This window comes from the organism of the source record quoted next, unplaced genomic scaffold (genome assembly GCF_019419815.1).
Source record: "Pyrus x bretschneideri cultivar Hongxiangsu unplaced genomic scaffold, Pyrus_bretschneideri_v1 Contig8, whole genome shotgun sequence".
NCBI classification, from domain to species: Eukaryota; Viridiplantae; Streptophyta; class Magnoliopsida; order Rosales; family Rosaceae; genus Pyrus; species Pyrus x bretschneideri.
The window spans coordinates 4,712,746-4,726,415 of record NW_025999820.1 but is presented as its reverse complement, the minus strand read 5'-3'; the positions used below and the strand labels follow the sequence as shown (position 1 = coordinate 4,726,415).

Genomic DNA, 13,670 nt, shown 5'->3' with positions numbered 1-13,670 from the left:
AAAACCTCTTAACAGTTTAGGCTTAATGCTCTGGGTGGTTTCGAACCGAATAAACTTACTTCTCATTTTTTTTAATTGTATCGAGTCAACTTACACCAATAAACGATGTAAGAAGAAAAATTGGAGATGCCGGTATAAGGAAGCATGAAATTATGAATTAAAATATGACAAGGACAAATTTAGAAGATGGAAAAAGTAAGGAAAATGATTTTCTCATACTTTTTTCTTCTCTTACAGACCTTTATTTGATTTCCCTTTGAATTCTTCAATTTGAAAACAAAATTTAAAAACGAAATGGTTATCAAACCGTCTATTTATTACAGATTCTTTATTCATCTAGAAAGCTTATAATACCAACCTTAACCTTTGGATATTTAACCAAATTGGTAATTTAATCTGCAAGACAGCTTCCAGACATGCAGGGTTTACTTCATGTGGCCACAGCCTCCATGAACTCTGCATCCTCTGCCATAGCATATAGAGTCTCAGGCAAAAGGCAAACTTCAAAATCAATCCATCTTCGGCCCCCGGAAAAACTGCTATTTTCCCATTCATTTTGTTAGCAGCTCCGCTTCGCACAGCAACCGGTCTCCCCCACCCAAAATCGTTACCATACACATTGAATCGCGGCGAGCTTCCTATGAGCAATGAAACACTACTAGTACTTGTTGGAATAGCATTCCTCATGTTTGGAACATACTAGCACTTGGGGCTTTTTCCCAATCCTTCAATATCTTCTTCACTTCCTCAGCTGTCAGGGAAGCAATCGTCTTGTTTATATGCAAAGCCGCCCAGCCTAGTCCGTGTTGTAAAAGCTCACATGCGGTGGACTTCACAGAAACTCCCTGAAGTGCATTTCCGAGGTACTCCTTTGGCAATGGTGCCTTCAATTTTTGTCTCAATCCTACTGCAACACGATAACTGATCACCTGATCAGGGTTGAGATGTCCACAACGAGTTATCGCTCGCCAGTGATGGGCCATGAGTGCTTGAAGGGATGAAATGTTGTTGGTGCCCATCTCAGCATTGGCCTTGGATTTGAGATGCGCAATCTTTTCTTTGGAAAAATGAAATACCCTTTGTAAAGAATTCAATGAGATCGGTCGAGCGACCTTATCTGAGATTCCGCTGTGTGAGAAGGGTATTGGAATTGGGAGATGAAACAAGCCATCAAGAAGTTGGCGATCAAAAATGGGAGGGGGTTGAGAATTTTTGCCCCGAACGAGAGAATTCGGACCAAGTGTTAAAGAAATGCCAGAATGATGACCCATCAACAACAGAGTGATTCATTGTGCAACCTATGAAAATGCCATCAACCAGCTCAGTTACTTGCACGGCAAGCAAGGGTTTGGAAACGCCTTCGTAGTTCAAAATCTCATTCATGGAGAAGAAGTTGGAGACAATATCCTCCGGAACATAAACAGGGTCGAGAATATCAGCCACTCCAACACCATCAGCAGCTGCATGGACAAACTGTGCTCCGTCGCCATTGCAGTTGATAGAAAAACAAGAAAGGGTTTTATCCTTTATTTCCGTCACAGCGAGTGGATAAAAGATATCCAAAGTTCGGGAAAGGGCGTCTTTTAGGTGTCGTATCAAGCTGCTCTCTGCTGGTTTTTGAAAGAGAAGTCCCTTTTGGATGTAATCAAGCTGGAGTAGTCTCGAATCCCACGGAGTTAACTCGATTAATCTTCGAGTTAAGAGATGATCACAGCTTGTTGGCCGGACAATCGTCGTGGAGATATACCAAATCCGACTCATTTTTTTCGTTTCAAAATTTAATTGGAAAACACAGAGGCTAAGGCTACAATATTGTGTGGCACTGGACCATAAACAACTACAACAAAATAAAAATATTAGAACTGCTGTTGACCGGCTGGAGGCTAAGGCTAGCGTCGATTATGATGCGATACAATGAGGGTGTCTCTATCCGCACATTTTTTTTTTTTCGCACTTTTCTTAATATCAAATTATTTGAAAAAAAATCAATGAATAAAAATGTGGGGAAAAAAAAAGGTGTGAATAATAACACTATCCTATAAAAATAAAAATAAACAAAACAAAACCAAACAAAACAACGATACTATCCTATAATAATTCTAACCCATTATTTACGGTGCTGACTGTAAGCTGACTCATGATGACATGGTGAAGGGGAAGGCCTACGAGTCTACAACCATTTTTAATTGTCCAGAACAGTAATAAAACCAACCAAATTTTCAATTATTGACTGGAGGATTTGACTGGTTTGGTATTGATGTGTTTTGAAAAAATGCTGTTTCTGTTGTGCTGTGAAATAAAGAAGCAGAGTGTTTGGTAAACTTTTTTTGCAAAAGTGATTTTGAAAAGAAAAAAAAAGCAGTATTATAATGTTTGGTAAACTTTTATGTAAAATAGATGTGAAAAAAAAGCCGGTTTTTCAAAGCTGGGTAAACTGTGAAAAAAAGCTGAAGCTGAATGTTTACCAAACACAAAAACAGCTCTCAACTTTTTTTTTATACCAGTTTTTTTCAGAATCACCTCAATACCAAATCAGACCTTAATTTTATACCAGCATTTTTCAGAATCATCTTAATACTAAATCAGACCTTAATTAAGTGGGACGGTGGATTTTCTTAAGAATAAATTACACAAAAATAAAACATGGGCACAATAATAAACCAAAGAAATCAACGTCAAGATCCCTAATGATAAAATTTCTCCCTACGCCGAAGTTTTTGAAAAACATAAACATAAAATAAAGTAAAATAAAGTTCACTAACCCACACTAGCCATGAACTCTTCGTCCTCCGCCATGAAGAAAGTTAGCTTGCGGCGTCTGCAGCGAAAGACAAGCCTCAAAATCAATGCTTCAATCTTCAGCCGCGGCAAACACCGTCAGCTTCACATCGAACTTGTTCCCAGCGCCACTTCTAACTGCCAGAGGCCTTCCTCAACCAAAATCGTTACCATGCACATGGCTAGCTTCCCGTGGCCAATGCGTGATCGCTTGGCAAAGCATTCAAATGTTATCCTACTATTCCACTCTAGAAATTAGAAATGCATGACATGCATTTTCTATATTGAATATTAATTGAGAAGAAATGATTACACCAGCAAATTGGACATATCAATAGAGAATGATAATTTGATTACGCATCAAAACATTTATTTTAATAAAATATTAGGCGATATTAGCTCCTTGGAGTATAAGGGTGGAGGATACAGAACGTTCATCCACAAACCCGAAGGTCAACGGTCCTACAACTAGACTGTGACCGCATCCATGAATTCTGAATCATTTCCCATAGCCTCCAAAGTCTCAGCCAAAAGACAAGCTTCAATATCAATGCTACCTTCTTCAACCCCAGAAAACACTGTAATTTTCCGATGTGACTTATTCCCAGCACCACTTCTCACCCCAACTGGCCTTCCCCAACCAAAGTCATTTCCATACACGTCGAACCGCGGTGAACCGCTTGTGACCAAAGCGTTAGCAGCCATGTTTCCGTCTGTCAGCAACTTAGGCTCTTGTACCCAAAACTCCAAGAATTTTCTCAGTTTCTCTTCTGTGTGCAAAGCCACCATCTTGTTCATTTCCCAAGCCACAAAACCAAGCCCGCGCTCGATAACTTCCCTTGCTTTGATGGTCACAGTCCCCGCTTGAACTGCATTGCCAAAGTATTGTTGTGACAATGGTGGGTTCATTCTTGACCTAGCACCTATGATAAATGGATAACTACTTTCTTTATCAGGATCAAGATCTCCATTACTACCACGGATTATAGACCGCCAAAGATGAGCTAAGACTGCTTGTAAAGAGGAGATTTTTGTTCTAGTATTTTCAAGTTGAATCTCAGCATTGGCTTTTGCTTTCAGCTGAGCAATTTTTTCCTTTGAGAAGTGAAAGACTCTTTCTTTTAGTAATGGTACTCGGATATTTCCGATGTGTTTATCGGAGACTTGATCCTCAATTTTTGAGAATGGAATTCGAATGGGACTAATAGTACCATCCAGAAGCCAACGCTTAAGAACAGGTGGTTTTGAGACAAAATCAAAACCCCGAGAAATTTCGGACCAAGAGTTAAAGAAGTGCCAAAAGGAAGTGCCATCAACAACTGTGTGGTTGACGGTGCAGCCTATGAAAATACCATCCATAAGCTCAGTCACTTGCACTGCAAGCAACGGCTTAGAGGTTCCCTCGTAGTTTTTAGCACCATTTAGAGGAAAAAAAGAGTGGACAACAGCACGAGGAACATAGACAGATTCATTTATGTCGGAGAGGGTAACACCGTCGGCTTTGGCATGGACAAACAGGGCCCCTGCATTATTACAATTGATGAAAAAGGAGGTGGTGTTATTGTCGTGGTGAATAGTGGCAAGGCGACCGGAAAGTGGAGGAAAGAAGTCAAGTGTTCGAGAAAGGGCGGCTTTCAGATGTTGAATATGTTGTGATAAAGTTTTCGCGTTATGAAAGAGGAGTCCCTTTTGGATGGGATCAACAAGAAGGAATTGAAGGTCCCATGGAGTTAACTCAACTCTTTGAGTTGAGCAATACTCATTAACATTATGGCTCGCGGCTTGCACTGTACATGTTGAGATGACCTGGGCGCCTCCCATGGCTTTTCCTAATGTCTTGCAAACTCGCTATCTTTTTGTTTTTTGGGACAGGCTCAATCCTCAGGTTGGAGAGGTAGGCATATATTTATATACTAGGCTTTGCTGGGAGGCTGGATTTTGAAGTTGAGGTTTAATTATAAAATCAAATGGTAATATTGGGAATAACTTTACTCAGTATAATATCTGACAAGCTTTGTTGCATCACCTATGTAGAACTTTGTCATTTACATTCTCACACAATTCATTACATGTGACGAATTTTTAAGCTAAAATATGAACAGAAGGATAGAACCATCTTAGACCCAGGAGACGGATGCCCCACTCAATTTTTTTTGGTGGGAAAAAATGTACGTTGCATATAACAATACCACGGGTTAGCCATGACAATAAAAAAAATAATCAAAAGTTTAATTTTGATTCCAAATATCCCACGTGTCCTAACCCAAATCTCGACAAAACTCAACCCCACCACAAAGTAATTTCTGATCCTCTTGTTTTAATTGTGATGAGAATACAAGTGGTACACCACATGTTTTAATAGAAGTGGTGATAATTTTTTTTTTTTAAGTTATTAACTTTTTAGCACATATATTTCACAATTTGTATAGTAACACGTGATGTACCATCCTGCGTACCAGTCACACTGAAAAATCTCTCGCCGTCCTCATCTTGTCCTCATCCTCTTTCAACCAAACTCAATTAAATTGAAAAAAAAATTTCTCTCTATGAGAGCCAGGGAGGAGCCCATGTCACCAAAATCTGTAGGAGCTTTTAAGATTGCGCTCTCAAGTCCATTCAACTAGACTTTTCCTCTCATAATTTCAGATCCCCTTTTTCAAAATTCTTAAACCTCTGATCCCTCTGTGTGCACAGTTACTCCAATCCCTTACACCTTTCAAGTCACTCCATTTAAGATTGTGTTTTCAAGTTCATACATCCAGAATTTTCCTCTCATAATTTCAAATTCCCTTTTCCAAAATTCCTAAACCTCCGACCTCTCTCAAATCTTGGGCCTGAAGGTTCTTGTCTACAGGGATGACAGGTAGAAAACGGGTCTAAAACCCAACTATCAGAGATAAATGCGAAGGAAAGCCTAGAGATACTAGCAGATTTGGAATTTATGGCAAAAGAAATAGGAAAATGATCATCTTCGGATCCTTTTTGTGGGGATTCGGAAAATCTATCAATCATTGTCGTTCATCGTATATCGTGCGGTCAGTTTTTGTTATATATAATTTATATTCAATTTTAAATTTTAAATTTTAAATAATTTCTGACCGCACGATGTACAATGAACGATCGTGGTTAATTGATCCCCCAAATTCCCACATAGAGGAACCAAAGAGGATCATTTTCCAAAGAAATAGACATAAATACCTCCAACCAAACAATGGCAAATGGATGAGAAATAAATACCTCCAACCACTCATGGCATCTGATGTAATGGCGAACTATTCAGCTACCATGAGATCGGGCATTAATGGTAAGTTATGTTTTAGATATGGATCCAATAGTATTACACAACCTCATTTTATCTTTGTGGTCCTTTTGTACCTACAACTACATCCAAAAAGTCGTGAGGTGCGAAGGAGATAAGACAAAAATACAGAGCGGCTTGGTAGAGCCTCCACTATCTGACACGCCCTAACCTCGATATCCCCACATACCAGGATATGCACGTGCTGACCGACACCCGAGGGTGACAAAGCCATTTAAAACATGCATATAATTAAAATATATGCAATTAGAACGATTATACCAAAGTAGGAACGTGTTCAGAGTATACAACTAAGAAAGAACGATGTGAAAGAATTATTAGGAAAAGGTACGAACAAGGAAATGATACCTACACAGAGAATACTCGAGGATAACTAAGTCGAAATGCCCTGACGCCGGGATCATATGCCTCGATCCTAACTCCTGAGGAGGCACAAAAACCGAAAGGTGAATGGACCAAGTTTATAATAATAATAATAATAATAGTAGTAGGAAAACATTTTATTTTTGTACATTATAACCCCTTGTTTTGAAAACACATGTATAATACTACATATAGGTTTTATAAAAACCCTAGCATTCCATGTAAAACATCTGTAAATCGTATCTATGATGTACTTAACTAGGGGTATCATAGTCGTCCGAAGACAGTACTTGTCCATCACCTGAAGGTGAAGCTGAATAACATGTCTATCACCCCAAGGTGAAGTTGTATAAAATAGCATACATCTACACAGACACTAGCCGTGGCTAGTGAAGCTGGGCTATATAATATATTATATCTCACTCTTCCTCATCATCTGTGCCCTATGGCTATAGACATCTATACCCATGATGTGCGAATGTGCCATATGATAACCCACTAGATAAGTACCAAAACATATCTCAAAACTCGTATCAAACATCAGAGCTTAAAAGCTCAAACCTCGTCTCATAAATCCATGGCAAATCATATTCATAATTCCATAATAAACATATATGTGAATCCATAGATTTTCATAAACGAAAATCCAATGATTCATAACCTTTAGTAATATATAAATCTGATAAATCGTAAATTATTCCGTAAAAGCAATTTAAATAAATCATAAGTATGAAAATCAGTAAAATGTAATATAAATCATGCTCCATTCATAAAATATGCAATGCATGCTTGGCTAATATTTTATGAAAAATATATAAGTTTAGAAGGGGTCCACTCACATATTTTATTGTCCAAGGACCGCTCAAACTAGGGAGGATGACGTCACTTGCCGCAAACGCGCCTAAACACAATTAGGAGCCTTTTAGTAAAACTCTACTACAACGTTAGAATTTGGGAAAATGGATGGCGGATTCGGATTCGGCACGTAGAAAAACCTAAGGAGGGACCTCAGGTTTTCTCCTATGAGTCGCCGCATACGCTGCTGCACACCCCGACTCGCCAAAAAATGGAACAACTCCAAAAATTCCCAAAGTTTACAAGAATTAATATCTCAATGAGGAACAACTTTCATACCTGGGCTAAAGTCCAATTCGGCCGGGAAGTGATCTAAAAATGCCAAGAACCGCCGGAATCCCTAGAAATGGGTGTTTTCGATTCGACCTTAAAATGACCTCCGACGCCTCAACCACTGCTTGGGCTTTGTTCTTAAGTTTAGGGGGAGTATATTGGTGGTGGCAATCAAAGAAAATCATTGCAGGAACAACGGATTTGCCGTCGTGCACCCATGAACGTGTACGATACATTTCTACCCACACCTAAGGCTAATTTCCATCGCTTTTTGGGTGTAAATGGGATAGGGAAGGTCGTGAAATGGTTCCCAAGTGCTGGTTTGTTGTGATTCGTCGAAAAAACCGACGAAAAACCATCAGAGAAGATGGAAGAAAACAGGTCAAGTCGTGAGAGAAATCAAGTCAAGGGGATTCGGTGCTTCTCCTTTCCCTCATTTCCCCTCCTTTCTTTCTTTCCTGATTGGTTTGTTCCCCATTTTTTCTCTCATTTCTCTGTTTCCTGATTCGGCGTCCCCCTCATTTCCCTTATATTATTTTCATCTCATCCATCCATCTCTCTTATTTCTCTTTTTTCTTTTCCATCCCAGCCACACACGTGGCATCATCTCACTACTCCAGTAAAATCTGGAGCGTTCCAGATTTATGGTTAAATGACCATTTTGCCCTCGACTTCGATCGTTAATAACTCATTCGTTACAATTCCAAATTACGTTCCGTTTGCACCCATGCGTTCGTAGCAATGAGTACAACAAGAATATTCTAAGGGAACATATCTTGTGTGACACGACAAGGCGGTCAACAAAAGCCAAAGTATTTGCCTCAAAGGGCATTTTCGTAATTTCACATTTTAAATTATAAAAACCGTAATTTTTGGGGACGGGTCGTTACACTCTCTACTTATCGTACACGTCTGCACAAGCTATCCATGTAGCAAATCATACCCAGAGACAAATGATAGGTGTAAAGATGGAGATTTAGACCATATTCAACTAAAGGAGGGCCAGATGACTCTCTTTAGCCCTATAGCCCTCTAAAAAAAAATATTTTAATGAACAGTGACATGCCATATTTCATTCCATCTCCAACCGAAGGGGCCAAAGGGCCATAGACCAAGTATAGCCCTGTGACAAAAAATCTTCTCCAACCGAGGAAGCCAAAAGGCCACATGCCAAACATAATTGATTATTTTAATTGAATTAATATAGTTAATTAAATTAAACTATCATATTAGAATAAGCTTTTCGGACATATTGGAATATTATTGAAAGAGGTGGTCATTTGAAAATTATTAAAAAATTAAAGGAAAGATTATTGGAAGAGAATAAAATGTGAAGAATTGAAATAAAATGAAGTAAGATAGTATGAAATGGTGACAAGTATGTGAGAAATGGTGTAGAAAAAAATTCACTAAAAAAAAAAAGTGGGCTGGGCTCATCGAGCTGGTTGGAGATGGCCAGCCGGTTGACTTGATTGGCTAGTTTTGGCCTTGTAGGGCCCACAAGCCCTTTGACCTAACCCTCGATCGGATACCCTTTTTTTGTCATTTCAGGCTATTTTTAGCCCTATGACCCTCTGGCCGGATCGGTTGGAGATGGCCTTAGTGGTCCACCCATCAGAGATAAATGCAAAGGAAAGCCTAGAGATGCTAGCAGATCTGGAATTTATGGCAAAAGAAATAGGAAAAGGATCATCTCCGGATTCTCTTTGTGGGGATTCGGAGAATCCATCAATCACTGCCGTTCATCATATATCATGCAGTCAGTTTTCGTTAGATACTATTTATATTAAATTTTAAATTTTAAATTTAAAATGATTTCTGATTGCACGATGTACGATGAATAGCCATGATTGATTAATCCCTTGAATTCCCACAGAGAGGATCTAGAGAGGATCATTTTCCAAAGAAATAGACATAAATACCGCCAGCCAAACAATGGCAAATGAAAGAGAAAGACATACCTTCAACCACTCATGGCGTATGATGTAATGGCGAACTACTCAGTTACCATGACATCAGGCATTAATGGTAAGTTATGTTTCAAATCCGGATCCAATAGTATTACACAACCTCATTTTATCTTTGTGGTCCTTATGTACCTACAACTGGATCCAAAAAGTTGTGAGGTGCGAAGGAGAGAAGACAAAAATAAAGAGTGGTATTCCTAGTAGAGCCTCCACTGTCTACCTCTCGTACACGTCTGTCCAAGCTTTCCATGTAACAACTCATACCCAGAGACAAATGGCAAGTGCAGAGATGAAAGATTTAAGCCATCTTCAATCGAAGGAGGGCCAGATGGCTTTCTTTAGCCTTATAGCCCTATAAGAAATTATATTTTAATAAACAATGACATGCCATATTTCATACCATCTCCAACTAAATGGGCTAAAGGACCATAGGCCAAGCATAGCCGTGTGATCAAAAACCATCTCCAACCGAGAGGGCCAAAAGGTCATAGGCCAAACATATTTTTTTTTATTTTAATTGAATTAATATAGTTAATTAAATTAAACTACCATATTGAAATAAGATTTTCGGATATATTGGAATAATATTAAAAAGGTGGCCATTTGAAAATCAAGGGAAGGATTATTGGAAGAGAATAAAATGTGAAGAATTGAAATAAAATGAGGTAAGATAGTATAGAATGATGAAAAGTATGTGAGAAATGGTGTAGGAAAAAAAATTAGAAATTAAAAAAAAAAAAGTAGGCTGGGCTCATCGGGCTGGCGGGAAATGGCCAGCCGATTGGTCAGATTGGTTGGTTTTGGCCCGGTGGGCCCACAAGCTCTTTGACCTAGCCCTCAATTGGAAACAATTTTTGTGTCATTTTGGCTATTTTTAGCCTTATCACCCTCTGGCCGGATCGGTTGGAGATGGCCTTAGTGGTCCACCTATCAGAGATAAATGCAAAGGAAAGCCTAGAGATGCTAGCAGATTCGGAATCTATGGCAAAAGAAATAGGAAAAAGATCATCTCCGGATTCTCTTTGTGGGGATTCGGAGAATCCATCAATCACTGTCGTTCATTGTATATCGTGCGGTCAGTTTTTGTTAGATACTATTTATATTCAATTTTAAATTTAAAATTTAAAATGATTTCTGACCGCACGATGTACGATGAACGATTGTGATTGATTGATCCCCTGACTTCCCACAGAGAGGATCCGAAAAGGATCATTTTCCAAAGAAATAAACATAAATACCTCTAACCAAACAATGGTAAATGAATGAGAAATAAATACCTCCAACCACTCATGGCGTATGATGTAATGGCGAACTACTCAGCTACCATGAGATCAAGCATTAATTGTAAGTTATGTTTCAAATCCGGATCCAATAGTATTACACAACCTCATTTTATCTTTGTGGTCCTCCTGTACCTACAACTGGATCAAAAAAGTTGTGAGGTGAGAAGGAGAGAAGACAAAAATAAAGAGTGGTATTCCTAGTAGAGCCTCCATTGTCTACCTCTCAGACATATTGGAATAATATTGAAAAAGGTGGCCATTTGAAAATTATTGAAAAAATTAAAGGAAAGATTATTGGAAGAGAATAGAATGTGAAGAATTGAAATAAAATGATGTAACATAGTATGGAATGGTAAAAAGTATGTGACAAATGGTGTAGGAAAAAAATAAGGAAAAAAAAAAAATTCGTCCAAAAAAAAAAGGTGGGCTGGGCTAAAAAAATTTGTTAAAAAAAAAAACGTGGGCTTGGTTTGTCGAGCTAGCTAAAGATGGCCAGCTGGTTGGCCTGATTAGCTGGTTTTGGCCTGATGAGGCCCATAAGCCCTTTGGCCTAGCCCACAGTTGGAGACGATTTTCGTGTCATTTTGAGCTATTTTTAGCCTTATGGCCCTCTGGCTGAATCGGTTGAAGATGGCCTTAGTGGTGCACTTAGCTAGGACTATGGATTTGTCAACAATGGAGCAATGGGTCAAGCTAGTAGGCACAACTTTGTTTAACAAAATCCTTAACAAATTAGGGGAGGGGGGGAAGAGGTTAAGAATATTCTTATATCCTATTGGGAGGAGATGGGGGAGACAGAAGTAAAGTGGGTTAGGGATAACACCTTTATTATCACTGTACAAGATGAAAGTACTGCTGCAAAAATTCTAAACCAGGTGTCGTGGGTAGTTATGAAACATAATTTTTCTATTAAAAGATGGCTACATGAGCTAGCACTGAAGGAAGTCAAGATGGAAGTTGTGTCTTTTTTGTTTCAAATCAGGGTGTCTCGCTATACCTTAACTCGGAAGAAAATGTTAGGCTTTTGGTAACAAAAATTGGAGGGTTTAAAGAGCTTGAAGACTCAGTGAAAGCTCGGGGATTCCTGAGGGTCAAGGTATTTGTCAACACCTCAAACCTTCTAACCATTGGGTGTTGGCTTCCAAGAGATAATAGTAATCATACCTGGATAGAGTTTCGATATGAAAGATTACAGGACTTCTGCTATCGATGTGGTGAATTGGACAGTCCAACAACGAATGCTCATTTGAACCCATGAAAGGGGGTACGACTATAGGGTACGAGGAGTGGACAAGAGCTGCACCAATTCAAGATTTTGTAGAATCCCCAAGACCTTGGGCTATTAGCTCGGGGTAATGAAGGTGTGTTAGAGCAACAAAAACAAACTTTACGCTTCCCATTCAGCAACGTATGGATGACATTCACGGGAATGAAAGGATGGAACATATCAACGACACTAGGGGCCATAACCCAATAGTACTGACTCAGGACAGAGGAAAACAAACAAAAAAAAATGGCATAGATTCAGAAAAGAAGTGAGGTATTGAATTTCAACCCGACCTAGTGGATTATGGAAGGATGTAAGCCTCAGTTAAGCCAGCGCTTTATTAGGGATTATGGGCCCGTGGAGCTGCAAGGGGAACAGGTAAAAAACCCTACGGTTATGATCGAGAAAATTCAGGAAGAGACTTATAATCAAGTTGAGGGTGTGGTTGCTGTGCCTCAAACTCAAAATCAAATTCAGCAGATAAAACGGAGGGAAGAGATAAGTACAGAGGGGGATTTACAAGGAGAGTTTTGGGGTTTCTCAAGAGGAGGCGAGTAAAGGGGGCTAGAAATCAAGGAGCAGGAGATGGTGCACTCCCCATAGAACAAAACAAAAAGCAAGGAAGATAGAAGGAGTACAAATGAGAAAAAGGAGAAAGCTATAGAAAAACTGAGGAATATGAGTATAAAGGAGAGATACCTGATGATGGAAATAACGATCTATGCGAAGGAGGAATTGCAGGAAGTCTCGATAGAGACATGTGTGACTACATAGAAGAGATCTCTGTGAGGGACAAATAGGCCTTGTTGGCAAGGAATGCGAGAAACTCATCTCGAGGTGATGACGGTTGGCTTTCAACAACCGCACGGTCACCATGGTACACCTCTTTTGAATTGCCGTGGTCTTGTTTCAGACATGGTAGTTCGGGCCCTACATGGGCTAATCAGGAAACATAGGCCCTTTGTGATACTTCTGTCGAAAACCAAAATGAGAGATCATAGAATTAAAGATGTCAGGCAACGTATGGGTTATTTTAAGGGGTTTAATGTTGCTATGCTAGGGAGAGTGGGTGGTTTGAGTCTCTGGTAGGATGACTCGCTAAAAGTGGAAGTTATGGAATCCTTAAAACATTTTATTAATGCTAAGTGCATCTATGTTGATTCCCAATGCGTGTTCCGATTCACGGGGGTTTACAGAACTAGTTACTAGGTTGAAAAGGCTGATTTCTAGAGGGGATGATTCAGAAGTTTAGCCCATATAACATCTCATGGATATGTGGAGGTGATTTTAATGAGTTTTTATGGGAGTACGAGAAATCAGGAGGTGCGGAAGTTAGATATAATCGACCACGATACCTTGAAGATTTCATGAGTAACCTAAAGGTTATGGATTTGGATTTTAATGGTCCAAAATTCACTTGGAGAGGGACAATAAATGGGCAATTGGTGAAGGCTTGGCTCAATCGTGGTTTGATTAATGGGCATTGACAAGTGCGCTCACCCAATATAACGATCATTCACGGTACTGTTTTAGGGTCCGACCATGTTCTAGTTTGGTGTGAGCTG

General features: G+C 39.3%; 2 protein-coding genes across 2 annotated transcripts; both read right to left on the bottom strand.

Annotated features, from left to right (window-relative positions):
* Positions 1-1,185: 1,185 nt before the first annotated feature.
* LOC103935255 (uncharacterized acetyltransferase At3g50280-like) lies at positions 1,186-1,761 on the bottom strand. The gene has a single exon (XM_048575564.1). The coding sequence runs from the start codon at positions 1,759-1,761 to the stop codon at positions 1,186-1,188; it is 576 nt and encodes a 191-aa protein (XP_048431521.1).
* Positions 1,762-3,033: 1,272 nt separating this feature from the next.
* Positions 3,034-4,672, bottom strand: LOC103956973 (uncharacterized acetyltransferase At3g50280). The gene has a single exon (XM_009369036.3). The coding sequence runs from the start codon at positions 4,597-4,599 to the stop codon at positions 3,247-3,249; it is 1,353 nt and encodes a 450-aa protein (XP_009367311.1). The 5' UTR covers positions 4,600-4,672; the 3' UTR covers positions 3,034-3,246.
* Between the last annotated feature and the right edge of the window lie 8,998 nt (positions 4,673-13,670).